This window comes from Cynocephalus volans, chromosome 10, assembly GCF_027409185.1.
Source record: "Cynocephalus volans isolate mCynVol1 chromosome 10, mCynVol1.pri, whole genome shotgun sequence".
Taxonomy (NCBI): Eukaryota; Metazoa; Chordata; class Mammalia; order Dermoptera; family Cynocephalidae; genus Cynocephalus; species Cynocephalus volans.
In genome coordinates, this window is record NC_084469.1 from 73,256,860 (window position 1) to 73,280,292 (window position 23,433).

Sequence of the window (23,433 nt, forward strand, 5' to 3'; positions counted from 1 at the left end):
AACAATAAATACTCAGGCCGGTCTTCTCTCTTGTAGGAAAGACCACCGCTCAAGGAGGTAAAAACGGTCCCCCACAGTCCTCAGTAAAAGAAACTCCAGGGTGACTGGCTGTGGTGGCGAACACAAGGGCAGAGACGGAGGCCAAATACCCCTCTGCCCTGAGACTGGCAAAGACACCAAACCCCTAATGCTCTTCCTAAGAGGAAGGAGTAGTGTTTGGCTAGGCCAACGGACCAGAACTAAAAGCAACAGGATAAACACAGACTGGCTGGACGCAGGGGTGGCTCAGGGCAATGCTGTTGGTTGAGGACGCAGGGAGCTGGTGCTGTCCAAGATCTGACACCTGCGGAAAACTACAACTCCCGGCGTGTCCCGTGGTCCCCCCACCCCAGCCAAAAGTCGGGCGGTCACGTGATCCATGCTCACGTGTCTCTGCAGCCGGCTCTGGAATGAAGCACCGAAGGTAGGTGGTGGGAGGTAGAGGCGGTGGAGGGTGGGGGCCTTAGGTCCCGGGATCCCTGGAGTCCCCCACTGCGGCAGAGCTCGGGCCCACTCCCTGCAGGGCTCTGGATCCCAGCGTTCTCGCCCACGCCCACCCTCTGTTGCGCCGGCCTCGCCGCGCCTTAGCCCCGCCCGTCTCCACCTAGTGCTAGGACGGGATCGAGGCCGCTCCCCAGTTTACCCCACAGTAGCCCACCCGCGTCGCATCAGGCCTCGGGATCAGCAGCCCCCGCCCCCGCCCGGGTGCGCCCTGGCCCACCTCCCAAGGCAGTCCACACCCCCTGTTTCAGGACTCCGGCCGAAGGCTAGACTGGGGACCCGCTCCGGTTGGGATCTGAGGGGCCTACTGCAATGATTATATCTCTAGCCTGAGCATGTGGGCATCAGGCTTCTAGTTCAGGCCCTGCCATCTACCCACTGTGGCCTTAATCTAACCTCTTCCCCTCCGTGGGCCTATTTCCCTGTCTGATCTGGCACTCTATTCTGGAGTTAGTATCAGAGCGGCCTCAGTACCCTTCACTCTGCTGAAGCCAGCACGAAAACAGCCCAGACACTTCTCTGCTGACAGCAAATTTTAGGTAAAGTCTTGAGAAGAAATTGGGGCCATAGAGGGAAGGAGGAGAATCAGATTACAGATCTCTGGAAAGAAGGAACAACCCTCCTCCGTCATAGCCAGTCAGATAGAAGGAGCAGGTAAGCTGGGATCAACAGAGCTGGTAATTTGGTGGGGGACGGCGGGAGGGAGCTGAGATATCTTGGGCCAATGCCAAAAGTCTTCCAGAGGTGGGACCACTCAGCCTCAGAGCTCTTCTGTGGGTGGCAGGAGAGGCTGGGCAGATAGCGCAAGCTGGGAGCAAAGGGAACCATACTACTTGGGGAGTCAGGAAGCTGCACCAAGCCTTGTAACCTTGGACAGATCACCCTGTAGAACTCTGTCTGTGATGTGAGCGGGGTGGAGGAGGTGATCTCACAACTCTGGCAGCACCAACTTTGCAGGGCTCTCTCTGGAGCTATGCTGGAAACCTGGGAGTCCTGAGACTGCTTTCACCACTCACCAGTTTCATTTTTTGCTGAGTTGCTGGCTGGGTGGCAGGTTGCGTAAGAGGAAGAAGTCTTGTGCATCTGACTGACCATTCTGGAGTCAGCAGAGGAATGTTTCCTCTGGAGCTGTGTCCCTTGGTTTCATGCTTGATGACAGATGATCACCCAAACTTTCCCCTTTCCCTCTCGTGAGTATGCGATTCCCAGCTGTGTTTGTCTGTCACCAGATGGAGCAAAGGGAAGTATCTCAAGGGGCCTCCTTGTTAGCAATTCTAAACCCCCAGTGGGCTGCGGGCATCAGAGAGGATGGCCCTTTGGTTGGCAATGATTGGGTCAGTGTCATGGCTGAATCTGGTCAGTTCTCTTCTCCATGGGCTATAGAGAGTAAATCAGGGAGGGACAGTAGAGAATAAAATACAGGGCCGTCCCATGGCTCACTCAGGAGAGTGCAGTGCTGATAACACCAAGGACACGGGTTCGAATCCCATATAGGGATGGCTGGTTGGCTCACTGGCTGAGCGTGTTGCTGACAACACCAAGCCAAGGGTTGAGATCCCCTTACTGGTCATCTTCTTTAAAAAAAAAAGAGAGAGAGAAAGAATAAAATACAGAAGTTTCTTTTGGTTTGTGGGGTTTTTTTGTGACTGGTGGGTAAGAAGATCCGAACCCTTGATCTTGGTGTTACCAACACAACGCTCTCCCAAGTGAGCTAACCGGCCAGCCCAAATACGGAGTTTTCTATGAAGACCCTGGGATCAGGACTCAGGAACAAGGAGACTATGGGGGAACAATAATTTGACAGATTTCACCAGCCTGGTGGTAACCAGCCAAAAGCAGCCCCTGTGGAAGGCTGTGTCTGCCTCCTCACTGCCCACTCAGCTTCTGCTCTTTTAATCTGGCCTTCATGATGCTCTTCCTCCCATTAGCTATCCCAATGCCTTGTGCTCATTGTCACCTGGCCAATGCACCAGGCCCTGGTTTTGATCCGTATTCTGCTCTCCACTTGCTTAGGGCTAAGGATTCTTACGCATGATGAACGTGGGCAACATGGAAGGGGCATTTGCAAAGTTAACAGGAGCGATGACCATTTATTGAGTGCTAAACCCTTGCTAATATTAACACACTCCTCAGAGTAACTTATGATGTAAAGGCTTAGAGAGGTGAAGTGACTTGCTCAAGATCACACAGGTAGGGAGGTTTCAAGATGGCGGCGGCTGCGGCGGCTGGCGCGGAGTAGCTGAGGTGGAAAAGGTGGCCACTGGGCCTCAGGCAGCCGGGAAACTTGTGGACCTTTCTCTGGCCATCTCTTAAGGGAGGACTGCTGCTGCTGGCCGGTCGTGGGGGCTCAACGCCACTTTGCCCCCGGCAGGAGAGGCTGCCTCATTTACAGGCAATAGCTTTGAAGGGTGGAGCAGGAAAAGAACTGATTCTTAGCTGCAAAAGCGAGTCTTGAAACAGGGAACACGGCGCCAGGGCTGCTGTGGATGCAGCCAGGATCCCGGAGGCTGGGGCCGCACTGAAGGCGGCCAGCTGCCCTATCCAGGATTCGAGGTTTCAGGCCGGCATTAAAGAAGACTCCTGGGAGCGCCCGAGCGGCGCCGCGACTGAACAGCCCGAGGCGGCAGCGCCGAGAACACGGAAGGCAACAAACCAGAGACAGAGCGAGCGCCCGACCTGGCACAGCACTGTGAGTGATCCCTGGCAAAGCTCTGTTCGGGGGGTGGATGCCCACGCGGCTCCCCGCCTGCACCACCAGGCCACTCATTGCCCCGGTGCTGCCTCCATTTTCCCAGGTGCGGGCAGCTCCGCCCTGCTCGGCCATCACTGAGCCCATTTGCTTGGCCTGGCGCGGGGCTTTCCGGACCCTGCGGGCCGACCTCCTCTCCCACTCCCTCCACGGTTCTCTGGCAGGGCTGGGGGTGTGGGGCGTCCCGACCAGTTTTGGGAGGGCTAGGAAGTACGGGCGGGCCGACTGTCACTCCACCACCCCCTGGACTCCGGCCCCGGTAAACTTCCTGTTACTGGGAGGCAGATACCATCTCTGCGACCACCAGTTTGGAAAAAAGCCTAACGAATTTCTGGTTGGGAATAGTGTGGTAGGAGAGTTCCCAGGTCTGCTTGAACCTGCCGGAGAGCAGGCTGCAGGCGGGCACTAGACTCGGTTTATACCGGGGGGATACAAAGGTGAACAAGACCCGAGAAAGATCTACACAGTGCTACAAAGGCACCCAGAGAGACTGGTCGTCTGTGCCTAGCAGAAACCTGGTAGACTTCCTGGGCGAGGCGGTGCTGAGCAGGGTCTTGAAGGCCCAGCTGATAGAGGAGGGGTGCAGAAGACACGCCCCAACCCAGCACAGTGTGCACAGAGGGGGGAGACGTGCGGCCAGGGAGGCGGAGACTGGACAGAAACCACACACCCGGTGGGGTCGCCACTGCACGATCTAACAGCCTGGGCCAGAGCACACTGAACGGGGAGAAGTCCTGTACAGAAAGTGAAAGCTCAACAGAGATCACACACCCTGTGGTACGTGATCCACCAGCCCAGCAGAGTACAAGCTGACCAGAAAGGTGGATCCCCGGAGAAGCCCAAGACCCGAGGCAACCACACACACAAGACACTAGAGGCCAACTGAGCAGCCACGGCGGGAGCCATACCAAATTGGCAACCACAGCAACATCCTAGTTAGTCATTAGTCTTAAACCGGTGGACTGTGAAACCCCCTGCCACAATGAATAAACACCAAAAAAAAGACACCAGAAATACAAAAAATCAAGAAAGTACACCACCAAAAGTTAATACATCTCATACTCTAGATCCTATAGAACAAGAAGCCCTTGAAATAACTGATAAGGAATTTCGAGTGATAATTCTAAGGAAACTGAATGAGATACAAGAAAACTCAGCTAGACATCATGATGAAATGAGGAAAAGTATACAGGATCTGAAAGAGGAAATATACAAGGAAATCAATGTCCTGAAAAAAAATGTAGCAGAACTTGCTGAACTGAAGAAGTTATTCAGCGAAATAAAAAACACAACGGAGAGTTTAACCAGCAGGCTTGTCGAAGTTGAAGAGAGAACCTCTGAACTTGAAGATGGGCTGTTTGAAATAACACAAGCAGACAAAAAGAAAGAAAAAAGAATCAAGGACATGGAAGAAAATCTGAGAGAGATATCAGACAACCTCAAGCGCTCAAATATCCGAGTCATGGGTATTCCAGAAGGGGAGGAAAATGGAGATTCCATTGAAAACATATTCAACAAAATAGTGGCAGAAAACTTCCCAGGTATAGGAAAAATCACAGATCTTCAGATCCAGGAAGCTCAACGATCTCCAAACGTATTCAACCCAAAAAGGCCTTCTCCAAGACATGTCATAGTCAAATTGGCAAAACTCAGAGACAAAGAGAGAATCTTAAAAGCTGCAAGAGAGAAGCGTCAAATCACCTATAAGGGAGCCCCAATCAGGTTAACATCAGACTTTTCATCACAAACCCTAAAAGCTAGAAAGGAATGGGATGATATTTTCAAAATACTAAAAGACAAAGATTGCCAGCCAAGAATACTCTACCCTGCAAGGCTATCCTTCCGAAATGAGGGGCAAATAGTATATTTCTCAGACAAACAAAAACTGCGAGAATTCACTACCACAAGACCACCCTTACAAGAAATCCTCAAGGGAGTACTGGGTTTGGTTCCTGAAAAATAACTACCACTGCCATAAAAACCTAAGAAAAATCTAAACCTGCTAGTACAATAAAAATGGCATTCATGAAGAGAAAACAAGCTAACAAAAACACTATCTACAACCTAAGGAACCAACAAACAAAGAAACCAAACAGTAAATCAGAAAGCAAGGAACAAAAGACACCTAAGACAACCAAACAACCAATAAAATGCTAGGAATAAATCAACACCTTTCAATAACAACTCTTAATGTTAAAGGCTTAAATTCCCCAATTAAAAGACACAGACTGGCTGACTGGATCAAAAAGCAGGACCCAACTATATGCTGCCTACAAGAGACCCACCTCACCCATAAAGATTCACACAGACTAAGAGTAAAAGGATGGAAAAAGATTTACCATGCAAACAGAAAAGAAAAACGAGCTGGAGTGGCTATTCTTATATCTGACAAAATAGACTTTAAACTAAAAACCATAAAAAGAGACAACGAGGGACACTACTTAATGATAAAAGGACTGATCCATCAAGAAGACATAACAATCATAAATATGTACGCACCCAATGTTGGAGCAGCCAGATTTATAAAACAAACTCTATTAGACCTAAAGAAGGAAATAGACACTAATACCATAATAGCAGGGGACCTGAACACTCCACTGTCAATATTAGACAGATCATCTAGGCAAAGAATCAGTAGAGAAACACAAGATCTAAACAAGACTCTAGACCAATTGGAATTGGCAGATATCTACAGAACATTCCACCCAACAACCTCAGAATATTCATTCTTCTCATCAGCACATGGATCATTCTCCAAGATAGATCACATATTAGGTCACAAATCAAGTCTCAATAAATTCAAAAAAATTGGAATTATCCCATGTATCTTCTCAGACCACAATGGATTAAAACTAGAAATTAATAACAAACAAAACTCTGGAAACTATACAAACACATGGAAATTAAACAGCATTCTACTTAATGACATATGGGTCCAAGAAGAAATCAAGCAGGAAATCAAAAAGTTTATTGAAACTAATGAAAACAATGATACATCATACCAAAACCTGTGGGATACTGCAAAAGCAGTATTGAGGGGAAAATTTATTGCATTAAATGCTCACTTCAGAAGAATGGAAAGATGGCAAGTGAACAACCTAACACTTCACCTTAAAGAACTAGAAAAACAAGAACAATCCAATCCTAAAGTTAGCAGACGGAAAGAAATCATTAAGATCAGAGCAGAACTGAATGAAATTGAAAACCAAAAAACAATTCAAAAGATCAACGAATCAAAAAGTTGGTTTTTTGAAAAGATAAATAAAATTGACAAACCATTAGCATGGCTAACAAAAAAAAGAAGAGAGAAGACTCAAATAACAAAAATTAGAAATGAAAAAGGCGATATTACAACTGATTCATCTGAAATACAAGGAATCATTCGAGACTACTATAAACAACTATACGCCAACAAATTTGAAAATCTGGAGGAAATGGATAAATTTCTGGACACACACAAGCTCCCAAAACTGAACCGTGAAGACGTAGAAAATTTGAACAGACCAATAACAATAAAGGAGATTGAAGCTGTTATCAGAAGGCTCCCAACAAAGAAAAGCCCAGGACCAGATGGATTCACAGCAGAATTTTACCAAACATTCAAAGAGGAATTGACACCGATTCTTTACAAACTATTCCAAAAGATTGAAACGGACGCAAATCTCCCAAACTCATTCTATGAAGCAAACATCATCCTGATACCAAAACCAGGTAAAGATATAACCAAAAAAGAAAACTACAGGCCGATATCCTTGATGAATATAGATGCAAAAATCCTCACTAAAATACTAGCAAACAGAATACAGCAACACATACGAAAAATTATTCATCACGATCAAGTGGGATTCATCCCAGGGATGCAAGGTTGGTTCAACATACGCAAATCAATAAATGTGATACACCATATTAATAAACTCAAACACAAGGACCATATGATCATCTCTATAGATGCTGAAAAAGCATTTGATAAAGTTCAGCACTCATTCATGACAAAGACCCTCTATAAGTTAGGTATAGAGGGAAAGTATCTCAACATAATTAAAGCCATATATGCCAAACCCACTGCCAATATCATCCTGAATGGGGAAAAGCTGAAAGCTTTTCCTTTAAGAACAGGAACTAGACAAGGATGCCCACTCTCACCACTCCTATTCAACATAGTGTTGGAAGTACTAGCCAGAGCAATCAGAGAAGAGAAGGAAATAAAGGGCATCCAGATTGGAAAAGATGAAGTCAAACTGTCCCTGTTTGCAGATGACATGATCCTATATATCGAACAGCCTAAAACCTCTACAAAAAAACTGTTGGAATTGATAAATGATTTCAGCACAGTAGCAGGATACAAAATCAACACACAAAAATCAGTAGCATTTCTTTTCTCCAATAGTGAACATGCAGAAGGAGAAATCAAGAAAGCCTGCCCATTTACAATAGCCACCAAAAAAATAAAATACTTAGGAATTGAGTTAACCAAGGAGGTGAAAAATCTCTATAATGAGAACTACAAACCACTGCTGAGAGAAATTAGAGAGGATACAAGAAGATGGAAAGATATCCCATGCTCTTGGATTGGAAGAATCAACATAGTGAAAATGTCCATACTACCCAAAGTGATATACAAATTCAATGCAATCCCCATCAAAATTCCAAAGACATTTCTCTCAGAAATGGAAAAAACTATTCAGACATTTATATGGAACAATAAAAGACCACGAATAGCCAAAGCAATGCTCAGCAAAAAAAATAAAGCTGGAGGCATAACACTACCTGACTTTAAGCTATACTACAAAGCTATAATAACCAAAACAGTATGGTACTGGCATAAAAACAGACACACTGACCAATGGAATAGAATAGAGAATCCAGAAATCAACCCTCACACTTACTGCCATCTGATCTTTGACAAAGGCACCAAGCCTATTCACTGGGGAAGGGACTGCCTCTTCAGCAAGTGGTGCTGGGATAACTGGATATCGTTATGCAGGAGAATGAAACTAGATCCATACCTCTCACCATATACTAAAATCAACTCAAAATGGATTAAGGATTTAAATATACACCCTGAGACAATAAAACTTCTTAAAGAAAACATAGGGGAAACACTTCAGGAAATAGGACTGGGCATAGACTTCATGAATACGACCCCAAAAGCACGGGCAACCAAAGGAAAAATAAACAAATGGGATTATATCAAACTAAAAAGCTTCTGCACAGCAAAAGAAACAATTAAAAGAGTTAAAAGACAACCAACAGAGTGGGAGAAAATATTTGCAAAATATACATCTGACAAAGGATTAATATCCAGAATATATAAGGAACTCAAACAACTTTACAAGAAGAAAACAAGCAACCCAATTAAAAAATGGGCAAAAGAGCTAAGTAGGCATTTCTCTAAGGAAGATATCCAAATGGCCAACAGACATATGAAAAAATGCTCAACATCACTCAGCATCCGGGAAATGCAAATCAAAACCACATTGAGATACCATCTAACCCCAGTTAGGATGGCTAAAATCCAAAAGACTATGAACGATAAATGCTGGCGAGGCTGCGGAGAAAAAGGAACTCTCATACATTGTTGGTGGGACTGCAAAATGGTGCAGCCTCTATGGAAAATGGTATGGAGGTTCCTTAAACAATTGCAAATAGATCTACCATACGACCCAGCCATCCCACTGTTGGGAATATACCCAGAGGAATGGAAATCATCAAGTCGAAGGTATACCTGTTCCCCAATGTTCATCGCAGCACTCTTTACAATAGCCAAGAGTTGGAACCAGCCCAAATGCCCATCATCAGATGAGTGGATACGGAAAATGTGGTACATCTACACAATGGAATACTACTCAGCTATAAAAACGAATGAAATACTGCCATTTGCAACAACATGGATGGACCTCGAGAGAATTATATTAAGTGAAACAAGTCAGGCACAGAAAGAGAAATACCACATGTTCTCACTTATTGGTGGGAGCTAACAATTAATATATAAATTCACACACACACATACACACATACACACACAAACGGGGGGGGGGTAAGAAGATATAACAACCACAATTATTTGAAGTTGATACAACAAACAAACAGAAAGGACATGGTTGGGGGGGATGGGGGGAGGGAGAAGGGAGGGAGGTTTTGGTGATGGGGAGCATTAATCAGCTACAATGTATATCGACAAAATAAAATTTAAAAAAAAAAAAAAAAAAAAAAAAAAAAAAAGATCACACAGGTAGGAAGTGGAGTCAGCATTCTGACTCAGAGTCTAATCAGAGACCCACATCACACCCCTCCATGCTCAGGACTGCTCTTGATCTGGGGGTGGGCTTAGTTCTTTAAGACCATCATTTCTCTTGAGGGGTTCTCAACCTGTAAGCTGAACCTTTAGAACACTGAAGGTCATTTTTCAGGCCTGGGCTCTTCAGAGAATCTCACGATTCTGGGAAGAAAAAGCTTTTTCCCAGTTTTCAAGAAAGAGGACCTAGGCCAGAGAAAAAGCTGCAATTCCCCTGTGTGTTTACCCAGAGAGCAAAGAGAATCAATCAGGCTCTGAATTCAGCCGTGCCCACAGTACCATCATGGGCCCAGAGGTGGGGCACATATGAACAGGTGGGTGCTATAGAGTCCAACAGGCCTGGGTTGGAATCCCAGCTCCACCCCTGACTGCTGTATGACCCAGGGTAGAGTGCTTAACCCCTCTGGGATTCAGTTTCCTCGTTGGTAACATGGTGATGATCATTTCTACCTTTTAGGGCCACATTGAGGATTGAATGAGATAAAACATTCCATAGCTACAGTGATCATGGTTGACAGTAACAACCACACATTCTGCCTCAGAGCCTTGTAGTCTAGCCCAGAGCAAGCCTAGTGCCTGTGAGATGCTAACACATGAGAGAATACCAGCCTGAGTGGAGCTGGGCCCCCAGGGGCTCCAAGAAGAGCTCAGTGAGTGTCTGAGGAAATGGGGAAGATACAGGGCCTGAAAGGTGACTGACAGAGAGGGGCTGGGAGCATTCCAAGCACAGCATTAATTATCATTTTCCTGAGGACACAAATGTGACAGGTATGGGGGCCTTGTCACATGGGAGAAGAGTGAGAATTGGCCTGAATTTTCTTTTTCTTTTTTTCTTTTTTTGGGGGGCCTGAATTTTGAAGCACCTTGAAAGCTAAACAGAATTTATTTATTTTTTTTATTTAATTAATTAATTTATTTATTTAATTTTATTTTGTCGATATACATTGTGGCTGATTATTGCTCCCCATCACCAAAACCTCCCTCCCTTCTCCCTCCCCCGCTCCCCCCCAACAATGTCCTTTCTGTTTGTTTGTCGTATCAACTTCAAGTAATTGTGGTTGTTATATCTTCTCCCCCCCCCCCCCCGGTTTTTTTTTTTTTTTTTGGCTACACAGAATTTAGACTCTGGACTGGAGGGAGGTGTGCTGGGCTGTTATATGTTGAGACACTCACGGTTCTCGGTGAGGGCTCCTCTTGGGATCCTGTGGTGTGGAAGCAAGCTGGGAAGCCAGACAGATCTGGCTCAGAATCCCGCTCTGCAACTTGCTGTATGTGACCCTGGGTCAGTGATTCCATCTCTCTGAACCTTTTGACCATGAGGCTATTGTAAAGATTGAATGAGATATGTCCATGGCACACCTGCCCAACGTGTGGCCTTTCTCTAGTGCTGATGTGTAATAGCCCTCTCTTTTATGTTTACATCTTATTTACCCTATGGCTCTGAGTTAAGCAGACTTTGTACCTGATGTATTTACAGCTCTGCCTCCCCACACTGTGGCACCCAATGCAGTATTCTGCACAGCGGCACACTTGGATTTGAATCCTTTTTTTTTTTTTTTTTTTAAAGATGACCGGTAAGGGGATCTTAACCCTTGACTTGGTGTTGTCAGCACCACGCTCAGCCAGTGAGCGAACCGGCCATCCCTATACGGGATCCAAACCTGGGGCCTTGGTGTTATCCGCACCGCACTCTCCCGAGTGAGCCACGGGCCGGCCCCCTTTTTTTTTTTTTTTTTAAATTGGATTTGAATCCTAGTCAGGTGCTCTTGGGAAAGTTGTTTCACCTTTCTGTGCCCCAATTTCCCCATCTCAGGATAACAGTCATACCTGCCTTTGTCCCATCTAGGTTGGGAAGAGTCTTCCTAAGATAACAACCCCAAACAGGCAGGGGTTCCCTCAGCTGCCCAGGGGATGTGGTCGTGAGACAGAACCCACAGACCCTGCAGGAGGAGGCTTCCCGGGACCATGGCCCAGGTCAGCATCAACAGTGACCACAGCGAGTGGGGCTTCAGCACTGATGCCGGGGAGCGGGCCCGTCTGCTGCAGAGTCCCTGTGTGGACACAGCCCCCAAGAGTGATGGGGAAGCCTCTCCCGGGGGTCCGGGCAGAGGCACCACTTCCACACTTGGAGCCATCTTCATCATTGTCAATGCCTGCCTGGGCGCGGGGCTGCTCAACTTCCCAGCAGCCTTCAGCACGGCCGGGGGCGTGGCAGCCGGCATCACGCTGCAGATGGTGAGTGTGCTGGGCTGGCCGGGAGGCTGGGCCCTTTGCCTCAGAAGGGAGGCTTGGGTCGGGGATGGTCAGTAGGTGACACACCCAGTGCGCTCCTCTCCTTTCACGCATGGCAGACATTGCTAATCTATTCCCAATGCCTTGTGCCCAGGTGAAGCCTCAGAAGCCTTCCCAGCAATCAGAGAAATTTAAACATCAGCTGCATATTTAATTTTTGAGGTGTCACATTGATTTTGTGGTTATGTTTAAAAAGAAGACCCTTATCTTTTAGAACTACATGCAGAAATATTTACTGATGAAATGATGTAATAGCTTGTATTGGCTTCAGAATAATCCAGAATGGGAAGGAGAATAAGATAAAACAAGATTGGCCATGAATTGATTGTTTTTGAAGCTGAGTGATGGGTACATGAGAGTCCATTATACTATTCTCTCTACTTCTTTGTGCTGGAAATTTTTCACAAGATTTTTGGTTTTAAAAGAAGATCCCAACCCAGCAACCTCCAGCTGTCTGTTAAAATTGCCCTGCAAGATGAGACGCATTTGCAAACTCACTTTGGACATTGGCCCAGTAACTACCAAGCAAGCCCAGGATGCTCTTCATTGTCAGGGCTTTCCCACACTCTCTTTTTCTGCCCCTGCCTGCAGAGCATGCTGGTTTTCATCATCAGTGGCCTCGTCATCCTGGCCTACTGCTCTCGGGCCAGCAATGAGAGGACCTACCAGGAGGTGGTATGGGCTGTGTGTGGCAAGCTGACGGGTGTGCTGTGTGAGGTGGCCATTGCTGTCTATACTTTTGGCACCTGCATTGCCTTCCTCATCATCATCGGGGACCAGCAGGACAAAAGTGAGATTCCCCCTCAGTACCAGCCTCATCTCTGCTCCTCAGCCCTGGGGATCGTGGGGTAGAGGGAAGAAGCACTGAATACTTTCCCAGGACTTGCCTGGGCTCAGCGTTCATCTGGGGATCTTCCTCCAGGCCGCTGGGCTTTTAGACAGGGGGAGGCCTTGGGGCCCCGCAGAGCAGGGTGGCCGCACCCTGTGGTACCCTGGCATGACCCTGCCTCCTTCCTCCCCATGCAGTTATAGCTGTGATGGCAAAGGAGCCTGAGGGGACCAGGAGCGGCCCCTGGTACACAGACCGCAAGTTCACCATCAGCCTCACTGCCTTCTTCTTCATCCTGCCCCTCTCCATCCCCAGGGAGATTGGCTTCCAAAAATATGCCAGGTTTGGAGGCCCCACCCCAGTCTGGACTGGACAGAAGCTATGATCACAGGCAGCCAGAGACCCACGGGCTGCTGGGGAATCCTTCTGCTCCAGGCCGTCTGCATTCTCAGGGAGCAAAAGTGACAAGGCGCGCAGGCCAGGGCTTACAGGCATAAGACTTTCCTTTTCTGTCTCCATCAAAGGAGACAGCGGCTCTTTACGTCAGTGAGAGATTCAGTTCTGAATGTCTTTGTCAAAAAAGGAACTGGTAATGGCCAGACATGTGAAAGCAGCCTGCTGGCCTGGCCTTGACTTTCCCTGGGAGGATGGGATTTGGGATCATTTGGGATTGTCAGCCTGGCAGCATCTTCCATGCAGCTTGACATGAAGGAAGGAGACTGGCTTTCTGTCTCAGTGTCTGAAAAGCTGTGGAATTCTAGGCTGTTTCCCAGTCTGTAAAGGAAGGGGTCACACTCAGCTGTCTCCAGGGTCCCCTTAAATGTCGACATTCTAGTATTTAACTCTGGCGTCTCCTAGTTCTCAAAGGCCGGGCCCAGAAGACAGCTTGCTCACAGCCCTCACCAAGTCTGGCTGCTGTAATTGAAGTTGCAGATGTGCTTTGGAGCCCAGCTCTCTGCCATGGTCTCTGAACCATGCAGCTAAACCAGCGCATTGCCCAGTATCCAGAAATGCTAGTCGGGTCCCCTATTGGCTGTCCAGCTCCCTCCTAGCTATGGCAGGTTTCTCTGAAACTTATTTCTCAGGCATTTCCTGAGTCTCTGCTTGGCATAATCCCCCAACTCCTTCAGTGGACACTTGTCACTAGGGCTGAGGATGGATGTCGCTGGGAATGGAATCAGAGAAGGGGCAGCTGGGCCTAGGAAGGAGGAAGTCAATCTCTCCTTCCCGCAGCTTCCTGAGTGTCGTGGGCACCTGGTACGTCACTGCCATCATTATCATCAAGTACATCTGGCCAGATAAAGAGATGACCCCAGGGGACATCCTGACCAGGTAGGTGAGGGCCCCTTGGAGACACAGAGGGTAGAAGCTGCTTACTTGGGCCCCAGGAGGTGCTGGGACAGGCATCAAAAGGCCACACAGGTGCCCTTCCCACGGCCTATCCGCTCATCAAGGATGACTCATTGGTCATTGTAGGAAGGAGGCAAGGGGTCCTGATCTCTTTTTACTGGAAGGAAGAGACAGGAGGACACTGCCACCAACATCAAACAGATGAGCCAATGGGAAACAAGGCCTCAGTTGTGGAGACTGCCAGGGTGGAGCTGCACATTCTTCCAACTTGTGCTTATCAGTAATTTCTGTATCTTCTATATGAGGATGAATCTTTATCATTTAAAAAAAAAGAAAGAAAGAAATTCCCTTTTTTTGAAAGAACAAACCAGAAAAACAAAAGCCACAGTACAGGGGCTAGGAATTCTGGATTTTGGCCCATTTGGAGCCTCAGTTTACTGACTTGTGACGTGGAGATGTCACCTCTCCCCATTCCTGGACGATGTGAGTTGACTGTGTAGAGCACTGGTGAGGGGACGTGTGGTGGCTCTGAGGGGTCCACAGGCAGCAGCTTCTTGTGTGTTTGTCCACAGGCCAGCTTCCTGGATGGCCGTGTTCAATGCTATGCCCACCATCTGCTTCGGATTTCAGGTGCCAGTTGCAAGGTCCCCAGTGTCCCCTTAGCTCACTCCCACCCCAGATGGCACCCACATTACAGGCAGGATGGGGGGATCCTGGGAGGAAAGATGGAGTAGTGGCCCAGGACTTGCCCCTTGTCCCTAGAGTCTTTGTCCCCAGGGTACCTCCCTGTGGAAACGGTGGGGGTGAGGTCACTTCTCCACCATGACCATGCCCTTCACCCGGACAGTGTCACGTGAGCAGTGTGCCCGTCTTCAACAGCATGCGGCGGCCCGAGGTGAAGACCTGGGGTGGGGTGGTGACAGCTGCCATGGTCATAGCCCTTGCTGTCTACATGGGCACAGGTGAGTGCTCCCACTCCGCTTGAGTCCCCAAGGCCTGTGGCCCAGCTTTCCTGGGGGCAGTCCTGCACTCCCAGCACAACAAACACTTCTGGAGCCTCTGGCTTGAACTTGGGCCCCCTGGGGCCACCTCCAACTAAAATGAGAGAAGTGTATTCATCCATTCATTCAGCAGTTCTAATAAGTGCCAGGAACTGTTCTAAGCATGGGAATGTCATGGAGATAGACAGACCCACTCCTGCCCTCATGGAGTTCACAGTCTCATTGAAGAGACAGTCATGCAAGAGTAAATAAGGAATCAGTAAGGAATTCCAGACAGTGGCTAGTGCCGTGAGTAAAGGGAAACAGGGAAGACATGCATGGGACAGAGTGTAGGTGGATTTAGGGGGATGATTCAAAGGAGGCTCCTCTCTGAGGAGGTGGCATTTAGGGAGGCCCAAATGGTGAGAAAGAACTAGAATATGAAGAGCTAGAGGAAGAGTGTACCAGAGAGAAGAGCCAAAGGGGACAGAAAGGAGGTCTGTGTAGCTGGAGTAGAGTGAGCTATGGGCAGGTGGCAGCCCATGAGGCCACACAGATAATGGGGGCCAGATCCTGCTGGGCCTTGAGGACTGTTGGGAGCCAAAGAGGAAGCATTTTAAGCAGGGGAGTGGCTCTGGCTGCTGTGTGGAGGGTGGTTTGAATAAGGGGGCAAGACTGGGAGACCAGGAGGAATGTCCCTGTGATGCCTCCCACGGGTGGGCTCAGCAGCTGCCTTGGCCAGCACTGTCGCAGCTTCTGAAGACACAGCCAGGAACAGGGAGGCCAACAGGCAAAGTCGCTCTTCTCCTGGGGCTCAAGCTTGGCTGGGGAGACAAACGATAAACCAGTAAAACAAAATTCAGAGAGAGACAAGTGCTGTGAAGAAAACACAACAGGGTTGTGAGAGAGCAGCTGGGGTGGGGGCTGCTGTGGAGAGGCTGGTGGGGGAGGCTTCTTGGAGGAGGTGGCATCTGAGCTGAGACCTGGATGATGAGGAGATGGCAGCGTGACAATCTGGGCACACGGAACTGTTAGTACAGAGGCTCTGAGACAAGAACACGCTGCTGGGCAAGTTCAAGATCAGAAAGGAGGCAGTGTGAGGGCTAGAGGGCTTCCAGCCAAGGGGCGTATGAGAGGTCAGAGAGGGAGGCTGCTGATCCCAGCCCCGACTCCCCCTCTGAGCCTCAGTCTCAGCCCTCACTGCTTCACTGTCCTCTCTGGCTGCTGTTGCACCTGGGAGGAGTGGACGGTCCATCCCCTTCTCCTCCCAGGGTTGCCCTGACCCTCCCTTGTCCCCATGCACAGGCATCTGTGGCTTCCTGACGTTTGGAGCTGCTGTGGACCCTGACGTGCTCCTGTCCTACCCCTCGGAGGACATGGCTGTGGCCGTTGCCCGCGCCTTCATCATTCTGAGCGTGCTCACGTCCTACCCCATCCTGAACTTCTGTGGGCGGTGAGCCCCTCCTTACCCAGCCAGGGTTCTCCCGCTCACCAGGGCCCCTCAGAGCCCCTATAAGCCCTTCTGCCAAGGTCCTTTGGCCTTGTGTGGAAACCATTTCGTAGAAGGAGAAACTGAAGCCCATTAATAACAGTCAGAGCCTACCATGGGCCCTTAAGTACCCATGGGGTGCTTGGGGGCTCCCTTTATCCCAGGGTCACCAGAACTTCTGTGAGTCCTCTGAGAATCTCTAGTCCAGATCCTTTCCTGAGCTTTGACATGGACACCAAATATCTGGGTACCCCAGGTCCTTCCTTTTAAGAAGAATAATAGTATCAGTTAACATGTGGTGAGCACCTGGGCCATGCGAGGCACTCAGCCCTTCCCATGGACCATCTCATCCAGTCTCCATGGCACCCAAGGAGAGTGCTGCTAGACCAATTTTACAGAAGAGAAAACAGGCTCAGGCATTAGGGCCTTGACCACAATCTACCCAGTTAGGGGTCTGGCTACGGTGAGCTAGAGGTGGGGGCTGTTAGCAGGGACGCCTCTGAGCCCCTCTTCATGTGAGCAGGGCAGTGGTTGAAGGTCTGTGGCTACGCTACCAGGGGATGCCTGTGGAGGAGGACGTGGGGCGGGAGCGGCGGCGGCGAGTGCTGCAGACGCTCGTCTGGTTCCTGCTCACCCTGCTGCTGGCGCTCTTCATCCCTGACATTGGCAAGGTCATCTCAGTCATCGGGGGCCTGGCTGCCTGCTTCATTTTTGTCTTCCCAGGTGCGGACCACTGGTGCCCCCTCTCACAGACTCACAGCACAGACTTCCAGGGCCTTCCTGGCCCCCAGGTCCCCACTTGCTCAAAACCTGCCAGAGAGAGTAACCAGCAGAATTTATTTCTCACCCACCTCAGCTCTGGACTAGCCCCTGTGCAAGCATTATCTCCTGGAAAGAAGGTGTAGTTAGGATCTTGGTTTTACTGATGAGGAAATGTGAGGCTCAGAGAGGGTACAAACTTGCCTAGAGGTTAATAAGTTCAGCTAATAAGCAACACACCTTTCAAACCCAAGTCTGTCTGGGTCCAGAGCCTATGCTCTTAATCCTCCATTACAGTCTCTGTTGCTCTCTGGCTATCACAGATCTATCTGGCTGGTTCAGTTCATTACAGCCCAGACAGCAGTGGGGTCAGAAGGTGGCACCCTGATGCAGGCATTCAGAAACCTGAGTTCCAGATGCAGGTCTGCCACCATATCCCTGGAAAACTCTCCTGTCTGCCCAGCCATGAGTTCCACCCATACCCAGCTGGTTTCTATCCAGGAGGCCACCTTGAAAGCCCTTGCCACTTTGCTTGGAGCAAGGGAGCCACATCAACTCAGAAGTGTACTGGGAAGGGCCCTGGGGTATGGGCCACCACTGAGTCACCATTCAGTGCTATCCCTTTAGCTCTGAGTCTTGTATGCAGCCCTAGGGGTGCTTGTCAGATGCTGGCTTGTCCTGGGAGAGCAGATGCCAGGCCCAGCTGCATGTGGAGTAGGGGGGCAGAGATGGAATACCTGGAAGAGCAAACATAGGCTTTTCTTCGTCCACCACCACTCTTGGTAAAGGGAGAGGCTGAGCCTGGGAGAGGAAGCCCCTTCCCCCCACCACAAACTCAGGGCCACTTCCTCTCTTCCAGGGCTATGCCTCATTCAAGCCAAACTCTCTGAGATGGAGGAAGTCAAACCAGCCAGGTAAAGCAGGGCCCACCCCATGGGTCCCTCGGGGAAGTGTTGGATGAGGGGTAGCCTTGGGGTGATCTTAAAATAGGTAGGAGTCAAGAGACTTGTGTACTTAAAAATCATGGGGTTTTTATAATACTTCTTTTAAAATGGGTCACACGTACTAGTTGTAACAATTTAAACACAAGTGAAGGACGTAAGAGAAAAAAGGTGGAAGTCCCTCTTCCCCTACCATGTCCCTTCTCCTGAGATAGCTCCATGTTATCACTATGGTCTGTGCCCTTCTAGACTGTTTCCATGCATATATACATGTTTGTGCATAGTTGTACATATCTACCCACAAATATGGGACTTTTTTGTACAGTTGTGTTTTATCATAAATGGTTTCATGCCAGACACATTTTTCTGCCCCTTGCTTTTTTTTCCCACGTAACCACGTCAACACAAGAAGATCAGCTTCTTCGTTTTTTCAGTGGCTACAGAATATTCTCTTGTCTGTATGTGTCCTGAATGTGGATCCTCTCATACATCTTGGCACACCTGTTCAAGGATTTTGGTAGGATCAATTCTTCGAAGGAAATTGGGTCACAGGGCATGTTCATTTTACTTTGGCACATGGGTTCAAATTTCCCTCCAAAAAGGTAGAGCCAGGTGGAGTCCCAGCAGCAGTGAATGAGAGTGTCCTTTTTACCACACCCCTGCCAGTACTGTGTAAAACAGCTTTTTCAGTTTTGTTAGTCTGATGGATGAAAAACATTACATTATTTTAATATGCACATTACTCTGAATGGTAGAGAGGTTGAGAGCAGGTCACATCCTTTATTCTTTTGTTTGGTTTTGTTTTGTTTGGTGGCTAGGTGGTAAGTGGATCCAAACCCTTGACCTTGGTGTTATCAGTACCACACTCTAACCAAGTGAGCCATGGGCCAGCCCACAGGTTGCATGCTTTTTAAAAAATTATGTAATAGGCCGGCCTGTGGCTCACTCGGGAGAGTGCGGTGCTGATAACACCAAGGCCATGGGTTCGGATCCTATATAGGGATGGCCGGTTTGCTCACTGGCTGAGCATGGTGCTGACAACACCAAGCCAAGGGTTGAGATCCCCTTACCGGTCATCTTTTTAAAAAAATAAATAAATAAAAATAAAAAATTATGTAATAATACTTGTTTATTATAGAAAACTTTGAAAATACAGACATGTCTAAAGAAGAACAAAAAACACCCTTAATCTTAATACCCAGTTATAACTGTGTTGCTGTTTTTGATATATATATTTGCAGATATCTACTTTTCGTTTCTTTTTCTTAATGAAATAGATCACGTTCTGTGTGACCTATTTTTCCTGAACATCTTTCCATCCATCAGGAGACCTGTGTTCCAATCGTGGTCCTGCCCTTGGCATACTGTGACCAGTCAATTAATCCCAGGTCTTGGTCTCCTTATCTGTGGACCAGGGATAATACACCTGGCCCCACATACCTTTGTATGGAAAGTTCTTGGGAAATAGGAAGTACACTATCAACAGGAGAAGTGGTAGAGTAATAATCACTTATAGTAATTAACTGATACATATATTGAAGTCCACAGAGTCATGGGATGGGATGACTGATCAGGTCCCTCTGCCCTACAGCTGGTGGGTGTTGGTCAGTTACGGAGTCCTCTTGGTCACCCTGGGAGCCTTCATCTTCGGCCAGACCACAGCCAACGCCATCTTTGTGGATCTCTTGGCATAACCACTGCCTCCCGGGGAACACATGGCCTCTGCCACTGGACCCAGGAATCCATCTCGTAGAGCTATGGGGCCACTCCGAGTCCAGATCATTCCAGCTGGTGGGATGACATTGGACATCCTTTTCCATGGATAGTTCTGGGGCAAAGTCAGGCCCCACACCTCTGAACAGCTCAAACCCAGCTTCCTTCCCACTCCCCGGTCCTGGCAGTGCTGTGGATGGTGGCAGGAGACCTCACATCACAGAGGAACATTCCTCCTCTCCCAGCTCTCAACTTCTCCGTGCCTGGGTGAAGAGGGTCAGTAGGTCTCAGAAGAAAGAACCCAGACTGACTTTTTTCCAGAGAAAAACGGTGAGCAAAGGGCCACCGTCCACAGAGCTGCCTGTCCTGACTGGGGGCTGTGCTCATTACCCTGGGATTCAGTACCAGCTCCAGTTCATCGGCAGCCATGGCCAGGGGTAGCTCCCTCTGGGATCTGGCAACTTCCAAAGGTAGCACTGAGCTCACACAATACAAAGAGGCAGGTACATTCCGGCCTTGTCCACTCCCTCCTGAGCCCCCAGTGAAACTGGTAGCCTCTTTCTCATGGCTAGTTGACATTTCCCAGGCTTTTAGGGGCCCTGCCCTATCTCTTTCACTAAACTTGATGGGCGAGGCTGGGCATCCCTCTCCTCCTCCCTCCCCAGACATCACCAAGTCTAATGTTTACAAACGGTGTCAGCCCTGCTCTGAAGCCAGCGGCCATCCCGTGCCATGGTGCTGTGAGTATTCCTCCATTTGCTTTCCCCATGGTTTTGTGGGGGATCTGCTTTTCTGTCTCAGGTTCCAGAGGGGCCCCAGGGTGGGTGATGGAGAAGGCAGGGACCCTTCCAGACCCTCCTACAGGCTGGGCTGGCCAGGCTCCATGCGAGCTGCTCTGCCACCTTCTCCAGTGCTTGCTTCTCTTCTCCTGTCCCAGCCAACCCCAGACTGGTAACCCAGAGAGAAAAAAGGCAGCCAGGTTGTCATTGATGGGGCAACACTTGAGCTAGCCACCAGCCTGGAAGTTTCCCTTCCAAACTGTGTCTTGTCTGCTCACACCCTCCCCGCAGGCCCATCACTCCTTCACCCACTGCCTCACTTCTCTGTGTAGCTCAGTCTCTCCCACTCACATCAGTGGGGGACAGGGGAGGGGTACACCAAACCCTGTCATCAGATTCCTCAGGTCCACACATCCATCAGGTGTGGCCTCAGTAGCCTGTCAGTCACTGAGAGGACACAGGGATGAGGACGGACACTATTCTCCCTTCCTTATTCTCGTTTTGACCACCTTAGCTCCTCAGGTGCCCCCAGTCATTTTGGCCAACCCTGGGCACCAGTCAGGCTTCCTCCTCCATCTGGAATACACAACATTTCCTTGGCCCCTCCTGCCCAAAACTTCTATACTGGGGGTGAGAGGGACACCACCACCCCCCCCCCCCCAGCAGCCCACCACTCAGGGCAATCCGATCTAAGAAGCAGAGGCTGGCCAGACACTGGCTAGATTTCTGTTCAGTCTCCAGCCTGGGTGAACTGCCTTTTCTCACATCTCTTGGTGCCTGTTCTGTGCCTCCAGGGCCAGACTCACTCTGCTGCTCTCTCAGCCTCCTGCATGGCACCAAGCCCTGCCAGCACCCATCCCTGACAAGGCTAGGAAGGCATCCCAGTGAGCAGGGCTGCACAATCTCCAAATGCTGTATTGATTGCAGGGTTGGGGGATGCAAGGGAAGTCATTGCACAGAGGTGGACCAGTCGGGAAAAGGAGCTGGAGTCTGGTCTCTTGGTCTAACCTCAGGAGCCCCTCCCATTCTCTCCCCTGCCCTCCCTATCCGGGTATTTCACTGTTTCTTTTTCACTTGTGCACACTCAGAAAAAGGGAAAATGGTTAATAAAAGGGGCTTGTGCTGCTGAGCTGTTTCCCCTATGTCTGGTGCTGGGGACAGAGTCCAGGCCACTGACAGGAGGAGGAGGGGCTGGGGTGGGAGGCATAGATGACACTTCACCTTCTATGACCCCTGTCTTGGGCATGGCACCACCATGCTTCCTTGACCAAGCAGGAACCTGCAAGTGGCTCTCGACACCTTTTCTTCCCCATCCTGTCAGTCCTTCTCCACAAACTTGGGAGTGTGGTTGGGTCTTCAGTCCTGGTACCTCTGCCTTGACTCACACCCTCACATGTCTTTCCTGCACATCTGTGGCCTCAGACTGGCCCCTCTGCTTCATGTCCCTCCCTCACCTCACATCTTGGGGTGAGCTTCAAACTCCTGAGCATCCACCCTCTGTCTTTTCAGATGCTTGTGTTGAGTGGGCCCTGGCTGTCCTGGTTATGAAGCCAATCACTGGACTCAGTGCTAGCAAGAAAATAATCAGCAAAAAAGACTCCAGCTCTGCTGTCAGTCTAATTGGGAAGACTGAAGCTAAGCAGTCACACAAGTATACACTTGCAAATTGTGATAAGTGCCAAGAAGGAAAATATAGTGTTATATGAGGGGACTTCAAAAAGTTCATGGAAAAATGGACTTAAATGATAAAAATACAAGGGCCGGCCCGTGGCTCACTCGGGAGAGTGTGGTGCTGATAACACCAAGGCCACAGGTTCAGACCCCTATATAGGGATGGCTGGTTAGCTCACTTAGGAGAGCGTGGTGCTGACAACACCCAGTCAAGGGTTAAGATCCCCTTACTGGTCATCTTTAAAAAAAAAAATGATAAAAATACAAGCTTTATTTCTCAACATAAGCTCCATCAAATTCAAGACAGTTTTGTAAATGATGATACCAGCCATTTAGTCCATCCCTAAAGAACTGAGGGTCACTGGAAGTTAACCATGTGCGTGCAGTGTTTTTCATATTATTAACTGGAAAAAAAGGGTGCCTTTTACAGATTTATTAAAATCAGGAAACAAAGTCAGAAGAAGCCAAATCAGTACTGTAAGGTGGGTACTTAGTGATTTCCCATTGAAATTCTTAAAAAATTGCCCTCATTTGATGAAAGGAATGAGCAGGAGCATTGTTGTCGTGTAGAAGGACTCAGATGAAGATTTCCCGGGTGTTTTTCTGCTAAAGCTTTGACTAACTTTCTCAAAACATTCTCATAATAAGCAGATGTTATTGATTTTTGGCCATCAAGAAAGCAAGCAAAATGCCTTGAACATCCCAAGAAACTATCTCCATGACCTTTGCTCTTGACCAGTCTGCTTTTGCTTTGACTGGCCCACCTCCACCTCTTGATAGCCATGGCTTTGATTGTGCTTTGTCTTCAGGATTGTACTGGTGAAGCCAAGTTTTGTCTCCTGTTACAATTCTTTGAAGAAATGCTTCAAGATCTTGATCCCACTTGTTTAAAATTTTCCATTGAAAGCTCTGCTCTTGTCTGCAGATGATCTGGGTGCAACAGTTCAGGCATCCATCAGGAGAAAGTTTGCTTAACTAATTTTTCAACCAGAATTGTGTAAGCTGAACCAATTGAGATGTCTATGGTGTTGGCTATTGTTTCACTT

The 23,433-nt window shown here is 48.6% G+C and overlaps 1 protein-coding gene across 1 annotated transcript; it reads left to right on the forward strand.

Annotated features, from left to right (window-relative positions):
* The first annotated feature begins 432 nt into the window (after window positions 1-432).
* On the forward strand, window positions 433-21,823 carry SLC38A7 (solute carrier family 38 member 7). The gene is made up of 12 exons (XM_063110940.1): window positions 433-463; window positions 1,070-1,194; window positions 11,431-11,819; window positions 12,468-12,666; window positions 12,903-13,047; window positions 13,939-14,037; window positions 14,628-14,685; window positions 14,903-15,017; window positions 16,341-16,488; window positions 17,048-17,247; window positions 18,143-18,197; window positions 19,816-21,823. The coding sequence occupies exons 3-12, from the start codon at window positions 11,550-11,552 to the stop codon at window positions 19,916-19,918; spliced, it is 1,392 nt and encodes a 463-aa protein (XP_062967010.1). The 5' UTR covers window positions 433-463; window positions 1,070-1,194; window positions 11,431-11,549; the 3' UTR covers window positions 19,919-21,823.
* The last annotated feature ends 1,610 nt before the right edge of the window (window positions 21,824-23,433 follow it).

Coding starts and splice junctions, on each gene's coding strand:
- SLC38A7 (XM_063110940.1), top strand. CDS start 11,550: ATGGCCCAGGTCAGCATCAACAGTGACCACAGCGAGTGGGGCTTCAGC. Junction 13,048..13,938: donor GGCTTCCAAAAATATGCCAG/GTTTGGAGGCCC, acceptor TCCTTCCCGCAG/CTTCCTGAGTGTCGTGGGCA. Junction 16,489..17,047: donor ATCCTGAACTTCTGTGGGCG/GTGAGCCCCTCC, acceptor TCATGTGAGCAG/GGCAGTGGTTGAAGGTCTGT.